General features: G+C 44.1%; 1 protein-coding gene across 2 annotated transcripts in view; it reads right to left on the reverse strand.

Moving 5' to 3' along the window:
* CASQ2 (calsequestrin 2) overlaps positions 1-21,579 on the reverse strand; it is a 69,830-nt gene extending 48,251 nt beyond the window's left edge. For both annotated transcript variants that reach the window (XR_004058974.1, XM_010367910.2), the window contains exon 1: positions 21,077-21,579. Coding sequence is in view for 1 of the 2 variants with exons in the window: in XM_010367910.2 (XP_010366212.1) it covers positions 21,077-21,310 (234 nt within the window). In the remaining variant the exon portion in view is untranslated. The remainder of the gene's footprint in view (positions 1-21,076) is intronic.
* Positions 21,580-22,086: the final 507 nt, after the last annotated feature.

Raw genomic sequence — 22,086 nt, forward strand, 5'->3', positions numbered from 1 at the left:
GGATTTTTCTAGGTAGACAATTTTGTCACTTGCAAATAACTTCTTCCTTTTTAATCTGCATGCCATTTTATTTATGTTTCCTTACTGCACTGGTGAGAACTTCTAGCACAATTTTGAATAGGAGTGATAAGAACGTCTTGTTTTCTTAAATTTTTTGTTTGTTTCCCAATCTTAGAAGTTCGTTCATTTTTCCTTTCACTTCTATCAGTTTTTGCTTTGCGTATTTTGCAGTTCTATTTTTTGGTCCAGAAACCTTTAAGATTTATTGCCTTCTTGATGGTTTGACCCTGGGTCTGTTTGGCTCTACAACTCATACTATGAATCCCTCTACTTTCTTTTCTATGTTTGTTTATTTCATATCTTCTTCATTTTTACGTCTTCCTTTCATTGTTCCCAGTATCTGTGTCTTCTCCTTCAGAGCTCCTCTTCTGAACATCTTGAGGTTTTTCTTTGCATATTCATTCTTCCCTCCCAGACTTTTTTTTTTTGAGACGGAGTCTCGCTCTGTCGCCCAGGCTGGAGTGCAGTGGCCGGATCTCAGCTCACTGCAAGCTCCGTCTCCCGGGTTTACGCCATTCTCCTGCCTCAGCCTTCTGAGTAGCCAGGACTACAGGCGCCCACCACCTCGCCCAGCTAGTTTTTTTGTATTTTTTTAGTAGAGACGGGGTTTCACCATGTTAGCCAGGATGGTCTCGATCTCCTGACCTCGTGATCCACCCGTCTCGGCCTCCCAAAGTGCTGGGATTACAGGCTTGAGCCACCGCGCCCGGCCCCCTCCCAGACTTTTTCATCTGTTCCCAGGCTCTTTCTTTCTCTCTGGCTTCTAACCATTTCCATCCCTTGAAGAGCAAGGATTGTGAGCAGAAGAACCAAGAGCAGCTCCAAGGAGTACCTCTGGTGGTTGGGGACTGGGAGGTGGGTGTGGAATGGCAGGTAGCAAATGAGCCAATCCCCACCCCCACCCCTCATTCAGTTTTCTCTTATTTATTTTATTTTGGCTGGAACTAGGCAAAACTTAGGATGAAAGGCATCATCAGTGTTTATGCATGACTCATCTCAAGACTTTCTGCAGTGCCTAAACAGACCAACCTTTCTGCAAGTCACTTGGCTACACTCTATTGCATTTAATCTATTAGACAAGGCCATTTTTTAATGACTTTTCTGGTTTCCAGCATAAGCCCCTGTGTTCTATTTAGTGCTGTCAAAATCTTAAGTTAAATGTTCCCCTGTATATCATTCAGAGTCAGTAAGGATGGGACCTAATGGCTTTGCGGTATGGTAAGTTTTCTTACTCCTAGTACGTGAGCCTCTGACAGTGGTTCTTAACCTTCAGTGTGCATAAGAATCACTCAGGGACTAAAGTGGGGCTTCCTGGGCCTCAGCACAAGAGAGTAGAAAATAGACCTGGGTGGGGCTCAGGAATCTACATTTTTATAAACCACGCTACCACACCCCATTATTCTAACACAGCAGATCTCAAACCACACACTGAAAAACACTGCTATAAATGGTTGTCAGCACATCCAAAGTGACATGACACACTGCTCTTCTGACTGCTTGGCTCTTTAAGCCCTTCTACCTTTGGCATAGGAGAGAAGTATTCATAATAGTAAGAATAACCAATGACACAAAATAAGAAATTAACTCTGAGAATTAAACAGAGAATTTAACTCTGGTCTCTCCTAGGTATGCACTACCATGTTTTATTTGGTTTTAGGCAGATCCAAATGTGTGCCTCTCATAGGCACGTAAAGCATGGCCTTCTGGTTATCTTATGGATATTTATATGTGATTTTTGAAGATTTATGAGTGGGAGGTGCTATCTCAAATGAACTCTAATCTTTTTTCCTGATTCCCTGGTTAAATAAACACAGCCAATCACTGTCCTGTGCTATAGATGGAGAGACAGAGCAGGCAATAACACATGGGCCAGGATCCCATGCCTAGCTGAGACTTTCCCACCTCCTCTTTGGCACCCTTAGTCAAAATCCCTCCAGAACTCCCATCACTCTTGCATCCCATGCTGATAAGACCCAAAGTCTGCCCACTCGAGTTCTGTCATCACTGCCGTCAGTCCTAGCAAGTCTCCTTCATGGGAGCCAAGGGTGCCGGGGCTGGCAGCACTTGAGAGAGCAATGAGACTGGGAAGGGGAGAATGGCTGTGGTAAAACTCTGGGACCTTCTAGGTGACTCCTGACATGGCAGCCAGGAGCCTCTGCTGGGCCAGTGGGGCAGGCAGGAGTCTGTCTACCTCTCACATTTGGGTTGGCCTTGCCTCCACTTTTGTTTGGCCCTAAATCTCCAGCTCACATGTTCCCTTCTCTCCTGCAGCCTAGTCTCACTGCATTCTCAGGTCACTGCCAGCCCTGGCCACCCTTGGCTGCAGAGCCCAGCTCCAGTTCATCTTTCACTCCATTCTCCTCCCTGGAACTCCAAAAACCCCTCACAAGGGCATAGTACTCTGGCACTTATTGTGTAATCATTAGAGTTGTGTATAGTCTCTATATTGTGACTCTTTCCTCCATAAGAAGAAGGACCCCGTTTTGTGCTTCTTTTGCATCTTGCAGTTTCTTGGAGACACTCAGCATACTTGTGCATGAATGGGTGGATTGGTCCAAGTACTTCACAAGTTCAAGGGCCTTGTAAGCCAAAGAGTTAGAGGCAATTGTCATCAAATACAGTGACAAAGAGTTACATACATGAGAAAAAAAAGCAGAGTCAATATATCTCCTAAATTCCCAGACAACTAGTACACACTTTTCAAATAGGTTTGCAATTTTCTCCTGTTGATGTACAACTGTTTCTCTGCTGGTTTTGTTTATTTGGTTAGTTACCTCTTAGATAATCCATCCTAGCGAATGGGGTTGTCTCTTATCGGTTGGTTATATTCAGCCTCTGGGCATTGGTCAGTGCTCATTCTTTCTAGAAACATTAGGATTTGCTTTAACCATCACTGATTCTATTGATCACAAAAAAACGTTTTTTAAAAGTTCTTTTAAGGTCCTTAAGGTTTTGTTTTGTTTTGGGACCTGATCTCACTCCTTTGCCCAGGCTGCAGTGCAGTGGCACAATCACGGCTCACTGAAGCCTTGACCTCCCAGGTTCAAGCAATCCTCCCACTTCAGCCCCCTGAGTAGCTGGGAATACAGGCCTGCAGCACCACGCCTGGCTAATTTTCTAAGTTTTGTCAAGACAGGGTCTTGCTTTGTTGCCAGGGCTAGTCTTGAGCTCCTGGGCTCAAGTGATCCTCCCACTTTGGCCTCCCAAATTGTTGGGATTACAGGCATGAGCCGCTGCACACAGCCTAAAAAGTTCTATGTAAATAATATGCATAATTCAATAGGAAAGAAGAGGATATTTATAATATAGCTTTACTCTTGTTAAAAGATTGTATCCTGTAGGTATTTATTGCACTACTGTTACCCCTGCAATGACAGGGTGGATCCAAGTAGATCTCATCTTCGAATGAGTATAAATGACTCATGGATACTATGGCCCAGTTGTTAAGTGCACAGGGCTTGGAATCAGAGACCTGGATTTTTGACTTGTCCACAAGCCTGTGTTGTGACTCCAGTGTAAAAAGTGGACAACACCAATATCTATTCAATGGGACTGTTTTGATGATTTAACTGAAATAATGCATGTAAAGTGCTTGGCACAGTTCTTGGCATGCAGTAAGTGCTTAGTAAACATTAGATTTTCTTCTTAATATTATGACAGCTGGCTAGGGTTCTGGATCTTGTGCCAATTCAGAAATACGATAGTGTAAAATATTACAATGGAAAGAGAGCAATTATTAATTGAGAACCTACTGTGTTAGCAAAAATGTGTAAGACACATGTCACCTCCAAGGATCTTGTGATTTAATGAGGGAGGAAATTCATTAAAAAAAAATAGCTGTAGGGCTGGGGGCGGTGGCTCACGCCTGTAATCCCAGCACTTTGGGAGGCCAAGGCGGGAGGATCACGAGGTCAGGAGATCAAGAGCGTCCTGGCTCACATGGTGAAATCCCGTCTCTACTAAGAAAAATACAAAAAAAATGGCGGGGCGTGGCTTGTAGTCCCAGCCACTTGGGAGGCTGAGCCAGAAGAATGGCGTGAACCTGGGAGGCGGAGCTTGCAGTGAGCCAAGATCACACCACTGCACTCCAGCCTGAGAGACAGAGCAAGATTCTGTCTTAAAAAAAAAAAAAAAGCTCTAGGTGCTACAGGAGTAGGACAAAAAAATAAGAGCTATGGAGATTTAGAAAGTTTGCGAGCTGGGAGGTCAAATCCTGCAGAGCCTAGTGGGTTGTGATGAATACTGTGTATTAAATTTCCATGCACTCAGGATGAACCTAAATCCCTAACATGGCCAAGAATGTCCTGCACTCTTTGTCCCATCTGTCTCCAGCCTCATCTGGGGTCACTCTGTTTCTTACTTAATACAACTGTCTTCAGCTCCTCAAAACATCAAGCTTGTTCAGGTCTTTGCACAGGATCACCTCCTTCATCTGTACTCTCAAGCCCTAGGCCAGTTGAAGATTCAGCTGTTTGCAGGGACGTGGATGCCTTGTTCTGATTCACACAAAGGCACCAACACGTGCTCTGCTTCTACACACACCCTTCACTCCAAATAGAATTCCTTTTCCCTGTCTATTTGCTGGTTTCTACTTTCCTTGAAGTCTACATTTAAAAGTCAGTTCCTCAAAAGGCATTCCCTGACTCCCAATCTCAATTTTTCCCTTTTTACCCTTGATCATAGCACCCTGTGCTTTTCCTTTGCAACCATTTCGCAGTTGCAAGTGCACATTAATTTATATGATTCTTTGTCTAGCAATTGTCTATGTTGTAGCCTATAAGCTCTATGTCCATGTCTGTTTTTCTCCCATGCTATCTCTAGCACCTAGCATAATACCTGAACAGAGTAGATTTCAAAAACAAAAAACAAAACCAGTAGTTTCTTCAGTAAATGAATGAATGAAGAGGGAGGCTGCTTAGAAAAGGGGATGCCAGCTAGACCTTGGAGGAGGAGTGTGTGGATAGGTGGAGGGGGGTTGCAAGGGCATCCCAGGAGGAAGAAGTGATATAAGCAAAGGTTTGCAGGTGGGAATGTGCAGGAGTGTGCAGGAGAACAGGCTGACCTACTTGAGCAGTGGGCTTATTTGGGGCGCTGAAAGACGTCCTGTGTTAAAATCTCACTAGAAAAAAGTGTGAAGGATTTTACTACCAGGACTGGAAGCTCTGATTTGGGGTTGTCTGAGTAGGAGAGTGATATGACTAAGTTGTGTTTGGCAAGAGTGGATCTGAGTGCGTAGAGCAGACAGAAAGGAGAATGGAAAGGAAAGGCCACAGTTGGGAGGCTGATGTCCTAGTCTGCATGGGAGATGTCTCTGATCTCAGACCAAGACAGTGTCAGTGGGAGAAAAAGTGACTTGAGCAGGTGATGCTACAAGTTGAGAATCAGTCAGACCTGGTAAGTCTTCCTTTGGCTTTGGAGAGAGAAGGGAGAGAGATCAAAGAAGAGGGAGGAGCACGATGGTTCGAGGGTCTCCCATGAGGAAACGAAGTGGAGGACACACAGTGATGGCAGGAGGGCATGACAGAACTGGGGAAGCTTCTCAGCATGGATTCAGACCCAGAGAGTTCACGGTCACGGCAGTCCAGCACAGACCCGGAGGTGCTGATCTAGGGCTCAGGGGAGAGGTCCTACATAAGAAGTGAAGGCTTGAGGACAGATGCCATCTTTGGGAGACGAGTATAAGAGAAAGCCACAGGGTCAAGTGCTGGCTGTCTCAGAAGGAAGAGCAATACACCTACCCTGGAGGCAGAGTGGAGCTATGGGAGAAGTGCGGGGAGAGAAAGGATCCTGGTGTCATGACTCCAGAGTCACAAAGGAGCGGGTGGTCATATCAAATGTTGCAGGGAGTCAAGGAGGGGTAGGACCCCCATGAGGCCTCTCATCGCAGGACTGGTAAGTCACGGGTGACCTTTTAGAGAAGAGCTGGGACAGAAGTCAAAGCACTGGGAGTTAAACCGCTGGGTAGGTGGCAAGGACATGTTACAGCAGGTGTGGCTTGCTTAATTAAGGAGTCACACAGAAGCGAGAGGGACACCCTGTGCTGCGTGACTGCCCCTGGGGCTCCCAGGGCAGCACATCCAATACCTCTAAAAAGACCCCACCCAATGCAGTCTCTTCATATGACTTACCAGCTCTAATCCAGAGAAAGACAGGAAGAAAGTCACATTTGTACCATTTTCCAAGAACTGTCTTTGTAGAGGAGAAAGACTAATTTACTACACAGTCAGAGGGAAGGTGGGGAGGTGGCGGGTCATAAAGAAAAAGGAGGTGGTTACTTGTTGAAGGGAGGTGGGTGGAGATTACCTTCTGCAGGGCCAAGAATCTGAAAAAAAAGTTGAGCCTCGGGGAAAATGTTACAGATCTCTGCTCCAAGTGAATGTCCCTCAGGCCAGTCATTAAAAACACCCTGGCTGTAACCCTGCTCTTTTCATGTAAGCCAAGAGCCAAATGGCTGTTTGTACCCACTGTCCCTCATGCCATCTGGCAACATGTCAAGCAATTCAACAACTGTGTGTCCTCCCCTGAAACCAGAGAGCTGACGTTTCTCTCCGGTAATCTCCTGTCACTTTCTGCTGCCCTCAAAGTAGGCCTGAGCTATGTATAGCTGGGCAGCTGGCATGTGATGGTGTTCACGAAGGAGGCTGGCTCAGTGAAGGGACAGCTATTTTATGGGATTCAAGCGAGTATCGGGGGCCTCTTTAGGGCTAGGATAGGTGGCCTCTGAAAGAGCCTTCAGGGACAGGGAGGCCATTGATTGTTTTTATTGGCATTTTGGGCTATCACGTTGGTCAATGCCAAGGAAAAGACCAAGAGAAGATGCTATGTAGTTTTTCCACCCCACAATTCTGAGAGGCTATATAACAACAACAATATAAAAAAAAAATAGCACTTACTGGGTGTTTACTATATGCCAGCGATTGCTCCACCTGCCTTACAAGAATTATCTTATTGAATCTCTACAAAACCCTCATGAGGTAGAGGCTTGCAGATGAGGAAATAGAGGCACAGAGTGGTTAACCAACTTGCCTGGGGACACACAGTGCTTAAGCGACCCAGCTAGGATTTCAACCCTGACACCCTGTCTCCGGAGCCCAAACTTTCACCAGTTACATTTTGTTCCTATACCTGGGCCTCCGAGGGACCTGGGCCCAAATCCTGGCTTTGCAACTTACCAGCTGTGAGACTCTGGGCAAGTCACAACTTAACTGATCTTCAATTTCCTTATCTAAAACAATGAGATCCAATCTCAGAAGAGTAACATGTATACAAGGACATAGTGCAAGTTCCCTACCAACTAATTACAGGGCAAACCCCACTACACTAAGTCAGTGGTTTTAGAACCTGGGTGTACATCAGCATTCCCTGGAGGGGCAGCCAGTAAAAAGAGATTCCTGGGCCCACCCCAGAGTTTCCGATTCAGCAGGTCTGGGATGGGACACAAGAATTTGCATTTCTGCCCGGGTCCCAGGTGCTGCTGAGGCTGCCGGTCTCAGGCCCACACATTGAGAGCCGTGGCTCTATCAGTCTCTAACACAGTCTTTTATTGTGGAGCATTTTGCTACCTCCAAACTGACAGAATGAGGGAGGCTGTCCCTGAAGGCCAGTTTTGTTTTGTTTTATCTAAAAACATTATTACAATAGAATTTTTAAAGAGTGAATTTGACTGACGTGGGGCAAGGCCATGCCCTTTTCCAATTTTTCTCAACAGAATTCTGTGCCCCAGTGCCTGTGAAAATGCAGTCTGGAAGCCTAGGCCCTGACCTCCTCTGGTAGCCCCTCCCTCCAACTCTCCTTGGGAAGAAGTTCCACATGATACTCAGTGCTTTCTGGAGCCAGAGAGATCATCCCTTTTTAAACTAACCTTCAGTGAAGGTTGATACACCTCATTTTAAAAAGCGGGTGGGGTGCTTCCTCTCATGGAGAGGCCTCATAAATGTAAACTAATGATTGAATGAAGAGATCTTTGACTTATTGCTTCCACAGCGCACATTGAAAAACAGAAGAGGAACCTGTTCCTGCTTGGCTGAACTTTCTGAAATGTCTGACTAGTGTTTATTTTGATAGCATCTGCTAATGACAGCAAATGCCATGGAAAACTAACTTGAGTTTTCCCAAGAATGGCAGTTTTCAATGTGCTTTCACATATACAACGATTTCAGGAGCAGCCCATTACTAAGCACCAAGCATGTGCCCATCACTTTACACATATTACCTGTTTTGTCTTCTTAAAACCCCTACGAGGAGGGTACTGCAGCTTAGATTTTTCTTGTTTTATTTTTTGTTTTGAGACGGAGTCTCGCTCTGTTACCCAGGCCGCAGTGCAGTGGCGCGATCTCTGCTCACTGCAAGCTCCGCCTCCCAGGTTCATGCCATTCTCTTGCCTCAGCCTCTCGAGTAACTGGGACTACAGGTGCCCGCCACCACGCCCGGCTAAATTTTTGTATTTTTAGTGGAGACCGGGTTTCACTCCGTTAGCCAGGATGATCTCAATCTCCTGACCTCGTGATCCGCCCGCCTCGGCCTCCCAAAGTGCTGGGATTACAGGCGTGAGCCACCCCGCCCAGCCTGTGGCTTAGATTTTATAAAGGAAGCACTCAACCTTGTGGAGCTAAGTGACCCGCCTGCAGTCACACAGCTAGTGCAAGGACTCAATCCCAGCTGGCTCTGACTCCAAAGCCTGTGCATCTCACACTGCTAGATGCTACTGCCAATAGTCATTTAGGTGTTGCATTCACTTCTTCTGTGTCTGGAGGATGCTTCACTCCCTTCATAAATCAGAGGTGTGTGGTCTGGCTAACAGTTAGATAACCAGGGCCAGAGTAATTGTGTGTGCTGTGTAGGTAGAAGCAGGTGAGCATGTGAGGGAGTACCTGTTAGGTCTCCTGGCCACCCAGCTCACGGCAGATGGTGAGGAGAGGCCTGTCTGGCTTGGGGCACCTGGTCAGCAGGTGGGAGCTGCTGGAACTGGCACCCTGGGCACACAGAAGCGGCTCTGGCCTGCCCAGCCCATCACATTGCAAGATGCTGCACTGGCCCCTTTCCTTCACGGCTGTCCAAACAGAAACAGCTTAGCTGGATAATTCTGGCCTACCACATCCAGTTTGTAAAAAGGGAAGCCTTAGCGGCTTCCTTGAACAGGCTCAGTTCTTCATGGGGCTGGCTTTCTAGGTGGAACAAGTCATTTTGAATGCGCACTAAAGCTAAGCTGACAATTATGCAAAAATATTCTGCACCAACCTGTAAAGCTCAAACTGCCACAGAGTAGGGTTTCTGAGTAAAGAAAAATCTTGTGATTTGGAATCAGATTTTCTTACTTTTAATTTTACTGCCTTATATCATAATAGCCCTTATAACTGCAGTGGTGACTTTCATGGTATCTCATGTCTCCATTTTAAAATGTATAACTTTGGGGGCTGGGTATGGTGGCACGTGCCTGTAATTCCAGCACTTTGGGAGGCTGAGGCAGGCAGATCACCTGAGGTCAGGAGTTCGAGACCAGCGCAGCCAACATGACGAAACCCCATATCTACTAAAATACAAAAATTAGCTGGGCATGGTGGCACATGCCTGTAGTCTCAGTTACTTGCAAGGCTGAGGCAGAAGAATTGCTTGACTCTGGGAGGCAGAGGTTGCAGTGAGCCAAGATCGTGCCACTGCACTCCAGCCTGGGAGCCTGGGTGACAGAGCAAGACTCCATCTCAAAATAACTAACTAAATAAATAAATAATAAAAACTTATACCTTTGGGAGGAGGTCTACCTCAGGAATGTGATGAATACGTGTCCTGTTTGGGTTTGTGCAATACCGGGGGCTTTGGAGATAGGAGTAATGAGAGAAGGTTCCAGTGGTCTAAAAACTTCTGAATCAACAGTATATTTTCCAGTTCATGAAACCTCTATTTCCTTATAATGCCATAGGTGGAAGGAAATATTTAACTGTAAGCAACTCAATCCATGCTTTTACAACTAGTATCTCTGTGCTTTTACCATCTCACTCCAAGGATCCCCTGTATTACCGATATGTGCCCAGCAACCCCCCACACAGAATTCAGCAGCACTCGGGCTTCACAGAGAACTGCAATTTAAAAGTGAGCACCTCCTGAGAGAGTATGGGCTCTATGGGAGGCTTCGTTCTCCAAGCCAAACCAAAATAAGCCTGACCTCATCTAATTTTTCAGAGTGGAGCAGGTGTGAATTTGGAGATTGCCATTTTTGGGCAGTGAACAGTTGGAAAAAAATACCTGAATCCCGTGTGTGTTGCTATTCCCTGCCCAGTGTTTCCATGTGGCTCCATCTGCAGATTCACTCAACTCCAGCAACTTCATTTTGCCTTCCTCTCTTGGGGTTTGGAAATGCAACCACTGGGATATTTGCCTGCACTAAATAGGTTTAGAACAAGGGTCAGCCTTATAAAGCTTGGAGGTTTCTGCCCATGTGTATATATATTTTGGGCTGAGAGTCCCATGGTTTAAAAAAAAAATCAATTTTACCCATATTTTGGTGGGATTAAGTAAGGGTAACAAACGGGTTCCTGAATCTGGCAAATTCAACCTCTTCACATTTCTACTCAATACTTTAAAAAATTTAACTTAATTTAAAAAATAGATCAAGGAGAAGTATATTTCCAGTATAAGCAATTTATTTCTAATTCTTGACATTTTCTTCTTCCCCTCTCCAGCCATCCATCCAACAAACATTTATTAAATTCCAAGTGCCAAGCAACAGCCCATTGGCTCACACTAGTCATTTAGGTTCAACACATAGTCTAGTTGTACAATTTAATGCAGCTCAAGTGTAAGTGAAAATCCAGAGTACAAACTAAAGACATCTGTGCCTTCGTAAGTTGGCACAGCTTACAAACATGAAGCAATCCCTTTCAGCTGCTCCTTGGCATACTGGAAGGAGCATGTCATTTTAAATCAAATAGGTTTGGGTTCAAACCCTGCTTCATGATCTAATGTTTTATAGCTTTGTGACTTTAGGCAATTTTTACTTAGCTCTCTGGCTCATTTCTCTGCCTGTAATGTAAGAATATGTTGTAAGAATTACACAAAATTACATATGTAAAGCCCCATATTGGCATGGTTTATGGTAAGTTCATAATATGTGCTTTTCCTTTCTCCTTCCCCTTCTCTTCATTCAACATTCATTGGACAAATACTGTTGAATACCTACTGAGTCAGGCACTGATTTAGATGTTGGGGTATAGCAATGAGTAGAACAAAGTCCTTGCCTTTGTGAATGTCACATTCTATAGTGGGTGCTGTAGTTTGGATGTTTTTCCCTCCAAATCTCATGCTAAAATTTGGTCCTCAATGTTGGAGTTGAGGCCTAATGGGAGGTCTTGGGGTCATGGAAGTGAACGCCTTATGAATAGATTAATGTCCTCCATGGGTGGGGCAGTGACTGAGTGAGTTCTCACTCTATTAGTTCCTGCTAGAGTTCCCTGAGAGCTGGTTGTTAAAAACAGCCTTGCGTCTTCTCTCTCTCTCTCTCTCTCTCTTTCTCTCTCTGTCTGTCTGTCTCTCTTGCTTCCTCTTGTGCTGTGTGATATCTGCATACACCAGCTCCTCTTCACCTTCTGCCATGAGTGGAAGCAGCCTGTGGCCCTAGCCAGATACAGACACCCAATCTTCAACTTTTTCAGACATCAGAATTGTAAGCCAAATAAACCTTTTATTCTTTATAAATGACCTAGCCTCAGGTATTCTTTTATAGCAACACAAATGTACTAAAAGAAGAGGTGTCAGACAATATGCAATAGGTCAGCCAAGTACTATGTAGAAAAAGCATAGAGGAGGGTAGAGGAGGTAAAATGAATGCACGGAAAGTGTGATTTACATAGGCTGTCAGGGAGATAACTTCTTTGATAAGGTGACATTTAAACATAGACCTAAAGGAAGTGAGTTCTTATCATCAATAAAAGAGGAACATTTCCCTAGACACTGTGGCCATTCCATCTGCATCTTTGTAAGTGCTATGATTTGGATGTGGTTTGTCCCCATCAAAACTCATATTGAAATTTTATTCCCAATATGGTAGTGTTCAGCAGTAGGGTCTAGTGAGAGGTGTTTGGGTTATGTGGGTGGGCCCCTCACGAATAGATTAACGCCCTCATTCAAAGGTAAGTGAGTTTTAATGAGAACAAATTAGTTTCTGAGGAAACAGGTTGTTTAAAAGGGTCTGGCTTCCTTGGTTTCTCTGCCATCCTTTCTCTCTCATAACATGATTCCTTTCTTATAACATCTATTGCTTTCTGCTTTCTGCCATAAGTTGAAGCAGCATAAGGCCTTCACCAGATGCAGCTGCCAATCTTGAACTTTCCAGCCACTAGAATCATGAGCCAAGTAAACCTCTTTTTATAGATGATCTAGCCTCAGGTATTCTGTTATAGCAACACTAAGCAGACTTAGACAGTAAGTAAGATGAATATTTCATGAATAAATGAAAGAGGGAATATTTCTATTTAGGTGTTCACCGGACTTAGTTTCATATTACAAAATACTCACCAGTTTTCTCTGAGAAACTTTCCCATGGCTTCCCATAAAACATCATAACATCTTAATAGCCCACTTCCATCTACCTTCAGTGTTCTTAGATTTGCCATTTCTTTTGGGGAAAGGGCTAATGTGCCACAGCAACCAAATAGATGCATGTCTTCTCTTTCTGAAGGTCAACTCTGAACCCTGACCTAAGGATAGTTAGAAGGCCAACTTCTAAGTTGGTCTTAAAAAGCCAGGCAATTCAACTAGAAAGATCTCAAATAGGGTAAGACTCCTCAAGTCCCAGATCATTTCTTTTTAAGGAGGTCCAAAGGATTAGTCACTGACTGTGTGAGTGATGGGTCAGTGGGAGAACCCTGGGAGGCCTGGCTGAGTCCCAAAGCAGATATGAATCCCTGCACCCCTAGAACCAACTTAATATCCCAGTAGCTCTCCAAATCAGAGCTATGCTGACAGTTCCAGCACCATTCTGAAGAGTGACTAGTCCAAAGGTCAAACAGGTAACAACATGATTCTGGTTATCTGGAAAATTTTCCTAACCCAATGGACTGTCGCAGTGCTTTGCAAACTTTAATGTGCCTACAAAGCACACAGGGATCTCATTTAAGTGTTAAGTTTGATTCTGGGATGGGGCCTGAGATTCTTCATTTTTAACAAGGTCCAAGTGATGCCATTTGGTCTGGGGTCCGCCTTTTTATTCAGATGAGGTCTCACTATGTTGCTCAAGCTGGAGTGCAGTATCTACTCACAGGCGCAATCATAACACACTGCAGACTCAAACTCCTGGCCTCAAGTAATCCTCTAGTTTCAGCCTCCCAAGTAGCTGGGCTGCTCTCAACCTTGGGGTTCACATTTTAAGCATCAAGGTTCGAGTGGCCTTCAAACTTGGCTGCATCTTAACAGCACTCAGAAAGTTTTTAAAAATTGCAGCATCTGGACATCAGCCTTTACCCAATGACCAATTAAACCAGCACCTGTGGGGATGAGACCCAGGAATCAGTATTTTTTTTAAACTCTTTATGTGGTGCTAATGTGTGGCCAAAGTTGAGAACTACTACAATCAACTAAGAACACGTACAAACGTTCAAGTGACTAGTGAAGGAAATTCACATTGATAAGCACCCCTATACTTCAAGCACTCAATTAGTCATTCTATTAATACATAGATGAATTTCTTCGGTAGTAACTGACATAACAAAAATAATAATACCTGACTCTTTCACAGCTTCTTATAATTTTGTAAGAAATTCTTATTCACCTGTTTCCATTTAATTCTCCTAATTCATGGAGGTAGGAACTAATGGTTGATTTTATAGATGATTTTACATATAGATTTCACAGATCAGTGTAATGAAGTGAATCTGTGTGACTTGCTCAGTATAGTGAGTAAATGGAAGAGAAGTTCAGGTGTTCTGCTTTCAGTTTTCCCAAGCATTGATACTTCATCTGAGATTGGATATAGAGAAATGGTGGTATACCAGCCTGGCCAACATGGTGAAACCCTGCCTCTACTAAAAATATAAAAATTAGCTGGGTGTGGTAGTGGGCACCTGTAATCCCAACAACTTAGGAGGCTGAGGCAGAATAATTGCTTGAACCCAGAAGGTGGAGGTTGCAGTGAGCTGAGATTGTACCACTGCACTCCAGCCTGCGGGGGGTGAAGGGGAAGAAGAAGAAGGAGAAGGAGAAGGAGAGGAAGAGGAGGAGGAGAAGGAGGAGGAGGAGGAGGAAGAAGAAGAAGAAGGAGGAGGAGGAGGAGGAGGAGGAAGAAGAAGGAGGAGGAGGAGGAGGAGGTGTTTATAAAGTACACATGAGTCTTGTCAATGATGATGCTGGCGCATTGCAAAGCCTGAAGAGGCTGCAGTCACTCTCAGCTAACGTTTACTTTTTATTGATATACAGAGAGTTTAGGAGACTGAGGCCTGAAGGAAGAAGGAAGCTCAGTCTGGTAGGGGCTCTGGCAGACTGATAGCAGCAGCATCAAGAGATCCGCTAAACAGCTGCAAAACTCAGAGGCCTACATCACACAGGATTATGATTCTTGATCCTGTCATACACAATGAAACGAGCATCCCTCTCCCCTACAGGGCCTAATAGATAATTTGTGTGAGTCATCATTTAAAAATTATTGGAAAGTAACCTATGTTTCAGCATGGGAAATTGGTTTTCATTTTTAGGTAGTGGTCCTGCCATTTAATACCCAAAATAGCTTAGGAGAGATCCCCTGGACAGGCACTGTGTGGATGGCAACAGAGCATCCCAACAGACTCTACTGGTGAGCTAAAGTGAGACCTTCTTAAGCAGGAAAAGCAGAAGAACCCCACCAAGGGTACACAGGGGAGCAGCCTTAGACCTTGAACTCTAGTTGTAGCCTGCTGAAAAACTACAAGACCAACAGGTTGACCTGGTTCAACTTCCAAGAAGATGTAGCCATTTTTGTGCCAAGACTCCAGGTTTTCTGCCTGCTCAAGGGACCTATTTCACCCTAAATGAATGAACCAAGCTTTACTGTTCACAGTCCGGAAAGTGTTGCTTGTTCTTTATCCATACATTCACTGATACATTCATTTACTCATGCAAAGATTATTGAGTGTCTGTTAATAGCAATGAAAATTTGATAAATGAATTAATATTTCTATTTAGGAATTTACAATGCTTGTTTTCATGTTCTGAAACACTCTCTAGCTGCCTGAAAAAAATTCCCGTAGCTTTCCTTATCCAATAAATGCATATTGGTTACAGGTTAGTCTACTCAGTTGCTATTCCCCCCTCTCCACCCTGCCACCCAAAACACAGATACATGACTAACAGCATCAATTTTAACTATGAAACATGTGAATATAAAATGAAAAGTGCCCAGAGGTCCTAGAACTGAGCTCTGAGGTCTTTGCATGTCTCTTTCCTCCTTTCCTTCTATAGACAATTTAAGTGGCCATAAAATTGTTTCTACGTAAGTGTGAAGCTCACCAGGAAAAAGCTTTTGTCCTTTTCTTGTCTTCTTTTTCAGGTTGGAATGCCGGACACCTAGCAGTGAAGTGGTATAGAGGAAAAGATAAAGGTCTTGGAGTTAGGGATAAGATCTGTGTTAAGGCAGAAGGGGAAGAAGAAGGAATCGATTCCTCATCCCAGGCTGGATGCTGGGCAGAACGGAAATGCCACGTGTAGAGGGCTCAGGAATTCACAATGTGGAGGCCATGTTGCTCATGCCTGGTCATGTTGTCACGTGACCAGTGCATTCATTTAGTTGTGTTTTTGAGTTACAAGAAGTTTCTTGATCCTTGCCCAATGTGAACTTGGCTCAGTTTGCTTTTGTTTTGCTTTGCTCTGCTTTTTGCTTCCCCTATTACCAAGTTTGATTTTCATTCAGGTTGTTCTTATGAGACTTCTAATCTAGAGGGAAAAATCCAACCCATGTCTCCATGGGGGAAAGGGTAAGGTGGAAAGGATTAGAAGGAAACTGGAAGCACCTCTCGAAGTAGGTGAGACTGAACCATGTCTGAAAATGGGGCAAAGCCTAATTTAATAAATGGTATTGATGAGGTGGTTGGACATAGCCGACACAGGCTCAGCAAAGCCTTGAGAGCAGAGGGAATGCCAAACAGGGGTACATTGAGAGAGACCTGTGACCACCGGCAAGTCACTCCTCCTCTCCAGCCCCAGAGAGGAGGAGTGGATAAGCAATAAGAGGAGTGAATCAAACTGGCTGGGAATAAGCAAGATGGCAATGCATTTCCAGTCCCCACCTCCCAAGGCCTGGTTTCCTCAGTTTGTAAACTGATGGGGTTAGTTGCACTGTGTTTAGAATCTGGACAAAATAGTGAGTGCGGGCTGAAAGAAGCCAGCATTTGTTAAGTATCTTCTGTGTGCCAGAGCTATGCTCTTGCTGGGCAGCCTCATTCAATCCTCACAACAGCACTGTCATCTCCACCTTGCAAATAAGGAAGTCAGGTCTATCTGATCTGGAAGCCCGTGTTAGAGCATGCCATCTCTCAAGCACTTCAACCTCAAGGAAATGGTGATGTTGAAGGACTTTTCTCTGGCAATATTTATAGGACATGATAGGAGCAGTGGCTTGCACAGCAGTTTCAAGAAAAAACAGGAAGCAGGAAACAAAGCAGCAAGGAGAAACTGAATTTCCTGACCATCTCCTCTGTCTCTGAGTCCTGTAATGCTAATGGAAGTTGGCCACTGTGGTGTGACTAAATTAACTATCTTGGCGGAAGCTGCAAGAGACAGCATGCAAAATTGCAACTCCTTTTATAATTTGTGTTGACACCCCAGTAGAAAAATGAGAAAAGGCATAGAAAAGTAATTTATGGAAGAAAAAATATATAAATGGCAAAACAATTTTATGGAAAACTTTAGCCAGAAATCAAAGAAGTGTTCATTAAAACAATAATGAAAAGATAAAGATTTTTAAAACTCTAAAAATTATGTCAGGATCCAAATATACGGTAATTATTTTTAAAATATGTATGATGACACAGTGGAATACTATGCTGGTATTAACATTACTATTTAATAATATAGAAATACAATATACGGATGTGAAGAAAAGCTGGAAACAAAACTGTATAAATGGTATAATTCTGAATTGAAAAATGTATACTTATGTACAGAAAAAAAAAAAACTGGAAAGAAATCTACCAGAACATTATCCATGTTTATTTTGGTGTGATTACTTTTATTGCCTTTTAGTTCTTTTGCACATATTCTGAAATCTAAAGGAGTATATGCTACTTTGCTGATGAAGAAAGCCAAGCAGGAATCAGAACTACCAGCTGTTTAAGTCAGGGTTACAGCTATGAAATGAGGGGTTCAGAGCAACCTAGATGACTCCCACAGTTCTTTTGAGCTCTAACATTCATTCACTCATTCAACAAGCATGTGTAAAACATCTGCATGGAACTATGGATCATACACTGACCCTTGGGCCCTCCAGAACTGGACTCTGTCCAGACTGGAAAGCGAAGTTTGAGTTTGCTGCCTCCTGGTGTCATATTACTTGCCTATTTCTTGCTAAGCTGTATAGACCTTATCTTCTCCCCCTTCTCCTCTTCCCCTTGTCAAGTCCTGTTCTCACGACAAATTCAGACTCAGGGGATGTAAGTGATTGGCAACATCTCAAAGGTCTACCTCTCCCAGAGGACCTTGACTAAGTCGGGACAAAAATCTTACCCTAAAGAAATGAGGCCCTCTTGGCCAAATTTTAGGAAAAAGCTAGCAGGTGGAAAAATACTTGAGAGCCATCAGAATATGTGCTGTTTTGCCAGTGAATTCCTACTCATTTCACAAACCAGTTCTGGCTCTTCCTCTTTCCTCTACTCTCCCCGAGAAACTTATAAGTTGCTCTGTTGTTACAGCAACCTCCCTGCACCATAGCTCTTAGTTCGCATGTTTTCTTCCGTGTTCAGCTGTGAGCCACTCGAGGGTCTCATGTTCCCTGTATCCACAGCATCTATCCCAGCACCCCAACATAAAGTAGGTGGCAGATGCATGACTAATTGAATGGCATTTCAAGTGCCCCTCATCAGGCAGTGACCTCCTCGCTCTGTGGATGAAGCTGTTTCTGGCTCTTTTCATTGACATCCCTTAGAGATGCAGACAAAATATACATGACTGGCCACAGCGCCCTTGGAGTTTCTTACAATGGGGTGGCCCTAGTGTGAGGAGCTATGAGTTTCTAATTCCTAGAAATTCCTCAGCTGTTTCAGCCTAGGGATGGCAACTCCTCACTGGAGAGTGAAATCAACTTAATAGGTTGAGATCGATTTTTAAAGAGAAATAGAAGAGAACGGGATAAAAATAGAAAAAAAAATTTTCAGTTCCCCAGGTAATAAGTGTAGTTTCATGAAATTTTTGTTTCTGGTGTGTGTGTGTGTGTGTGTCTGTGTGTCTGTGTGTACTGGGTCATAGTCGGTTATGATAAAAAGTGTCAGAAGCCGCCTTAAGCTGCAAGGGGAAGGGAGCCGCCTCCCCTCCAGCTATTTGCCCATGGCTGAGACCACACTGCCTGATGGATGGACACTGGGAGCTGCCTCCTCTTTTCCCCCTACCCCCTAACAGCCACAGCCCTGGAAGCTGGCAGACTATTTTTCTTAGTGCAAGTGTAGGGTCTAGAGGATTAAGAGGACAAAAGAGTTGTTTTGACCATGACGAAAGTTTAAAGGCGTGTTCCCTCTTTCCACTCATGGACTTCCTGGAGCCATTTTTTCCCTTGATGCTGCACCTGACAAGTATCTCAACAAAGGCCCGCCCCTTCCTCACCTTCACTAATGGAGCCCAGGCCTCCTCCTTGGTTTGGACTTTTGCATAAGCAGTGCCTCCAGGCCATGTACTTCTCGGCCATGCTGGTGGTACAGCCGGCATCATCAGACCCGGGCCCAGAGGCTGAGCAACTCTGTTTAAGGAAGACTCTTGAAATTGTCTTAAACAGTCTACCCAGAAGCCCCTTGGGCATTTTCGCACTGATTTCAGGAGTAGCGCAGTATAGGTATTACGTACTGCCTCCATCTGCAGTAGCTGTGTAACCTTGGACAACTTAGCCTCCCTGCTTCAGTTTTCCCATCTATAAAAGGGAATTGGTAACTGTACCTACTTAATAGAATTATTGTAAGGATTAAACAAGCTAACACATACCAAGTGCTTAGGACAGTCCCTGTACTTAGTAAGCATTTAATAAACATTATTATTATTTAATCATTTCTTAAGCCTGCATGATAGTTATTATTTTTCTATATTTATAGATAAGAAAATGAGGCTCTGAGAAATTACATAATTTGCCTTGTGTCCTATGCCTAGTAGAGACAAAGCCAGAACTTAAATCCGGATATCCTGACTTCAAGTTCTGTGTTCTTTTTCTCCTAATGATGCCTCACTCCAGCTTTAGCAGCCTAGGGGCATCAAATTAACTCCTGTCGTGAACTTTTCCTTATCGGTCTCTGCTGGGCTGGCACCCAACTGTGAAAAGGGCACTCTTGGATCAAAGGTGTCTGGAGGGATGGTAAGCCCAGGGGAAGTTCCTGTTCATGATTTTGCATAGTCTTTGGGGACATATATACTTGGGGGAGCTAGAGATAGATAGATAGATAGATAGATAGATAGATAGATAGATAGATAGACAGACAGATGATAGAGATTTCTTTAAAAAAAATTAGAATCAGAAATGAATGTCCTTGACTGTACTGGCCAACCAAAGGCAATCTTTTGGAGTTCTAGGCTAACTGGACATCAATGAGCATATAGGGGAGAATCCTTATGCCTTCTATTAAGTTTTCATAACAATGTCTCTGGATAACTGAGTATGGCAGTTTGAAATGGAGATATAATGTAAGTGTTGGTTTCATGGGCTAAGCAGCAGCTAAGTTCTATGTCCTGTTCTTTTCCAGCCTGTGATTTGCTCGTTTCTATAAAACAAAGTCTTAATAACTATCCCTGCTTTCTCTTTTCTTGCAACCCACAGAGAGAACTGAACTTCCACATTCAGCACTCAAGGTTGGAAATATAGTTTTGATGTATTTGGGATAGTTTTGCTGGATTTTATGACAGTCAATTTTTCAACTGGAAAAAATTCAAATCCACATGGGTTTTATACGATAATTCTGTTAATCAAACTGTTTCATCAACCTGAGTTCTCTGATTGCACTGGTTAATAAACTGTAATTCTCATATATCCTTTTCACAGGTTTGCGCCTGGGCTAGGCATGGGGACTGATGAGGCATCTTGGTGCCCACTAGCATTCTTGGCACCCTCAGGCACCCTTAAAGTGTAAGCCATCTTAAGCTGTCCAGGAGGAGCTGTAGGAATAGTTCTGGGGCACTCGGAAAGGATTAGAAAATGGGCCCCAGTGCCAGGTTACAAACAGGCAGGCCGTGTAATGCGGATAAAATAAGAACTGACTTCAGCTCTGCCCTAAAGTCACACCAAGAACTTTCTGAGAAAAAAAAAAAAATCACATAAATGAATAGGCCGCTCAGAAAATCTGCACACAACTACATTCTGTAATGCTGACTGACAGCAAATCACGAGAGAGGAAAGTCATTTAGTGATATTCTCCATCTGACGCCCAGAGAGAGGCAAGGTCAGGTAACTCTGGTCTCTCCAGGATCACAGGGAGATTTGAGGGAGCAGAGTGGGCACACTGAGTGAAATCCACAAGTAGTCCCTGGATTTCATTTCAGCCAACAGTTTTAACAACAGTTTCTGCGTTCTATCTGGGAAACAGTGACTGGGACAAGGGCCCTTGAAAAGTCAAGGGGGCCATAGAGACTTTACATCAGACCCATCATAGTGTAGCACGTTTGGTCCTCTTCATTTGAGGAGTTAGGACCCACCCCTCATTGTTCACACATCCCAGCTGTGCAACAAGGGCACCTGATTCACGTGAGGCCAAAATAAAGCAGACTTCAGTATATATTCTCTGCATCCTCGTTCCCATATCCCAATCCCTGGCCAAAGGCATTCCCTCAGCACCTCATTGAGGCAGCGCGGACAGCATGCCCTTTGATTACTTACCTCAAGCACGATTTCTTTCAGTTGGAACTGTTTTTGCGCGACCTTATCTGAAGACACTGGCTCGTGGTAGTAGAGGCAGAGCAAGTCGTATTTCTTTAAAACCTGCTTGAAGTTCTTCTCAGAAAGACTTACCACTCGGTCCTTCCCATCATATGTGGGGAAATTAAGCCCCTCTTCTGCCCTGCAAGAGGACAGAAAATAAACCCCCACAATAAACAAGTGAGTTCTCTTCATTTGGAAAAAGTTTTGTTTCTTGTTCCCAAATATGCCGTGTGCAGAAGAAAGGACAGAAGACTATTGGAGGCCTTGCTGAGCCAAGCAGGGAGCAGACAGGCTGATTTTGTCTCTCTTCTTTGCCCTTCCTGGGGTGGAGAAGTGACTTTTCACCTCCTTGGGTCCAGCCAGCTCTGGAATCGTGGGCTCAGGACAAAGAGCAGAGGCACACACACACACACACACACACACACGCGCGAGAGTAGAAAAACAGCCAAGCTAGGGAGGCTGGGAGGCCAAGCCCCAGATACCTTACATAGCTCTGCTCAGCCTCTGTCTCATTAGGAACTCCATTTTTAGGATGCAGTTGTTTCAGGCTAAAAATAAATCATGCAATGAATAAAAAAGTTAGATACGACACTGTAGAGGGATTCGCTGATACAGTCTGTCCAAATGGTGAAGAGGGAAGAGGCAGGAGGAAAAAGACAAGAATGTGCACGCGTGAAATAAGGAGGCTAGAAAGGTCAAAGAAGAGAAAGAAACTCGAGAGGGAGATAAGGGACTAGGGCGCCAATAAGCGAATGGGGAGTTCAAACATACAGAATGACACTCATGCATTACGGAATTGTTAAATCACTCCAGGGAGGTAACTCAGCCTGTCCCCTCACGGTGGTTGCTCACCCTCTGTTCCTCACGGCAACATGAGACAAAACGGAGCCCCAAGGTAGAATTCCTCATGTTCTACTCCTGTTTTTTTCTACCTTCCATCCTCTCTTCTTAAAAATCCTCTGCCAGCC

The sequence above is a fragment of the Rhinopithecus roxellana genome, chromosome 8 (genome assembly GCF_007565055.1).
Source record: "Rhinopithecus roxellana isolate Shanxi Qingling chromosome 8, ASM756505v1, whole genome shotgun sequence".
In the NCBI taxonomy this organism is placed as follows: Eukaryota; Metazoa; Chordata; class Mammalia; order Primates; family Cercopithecidae; genus Rhinopithecus; species Rhinopithecus roxellana.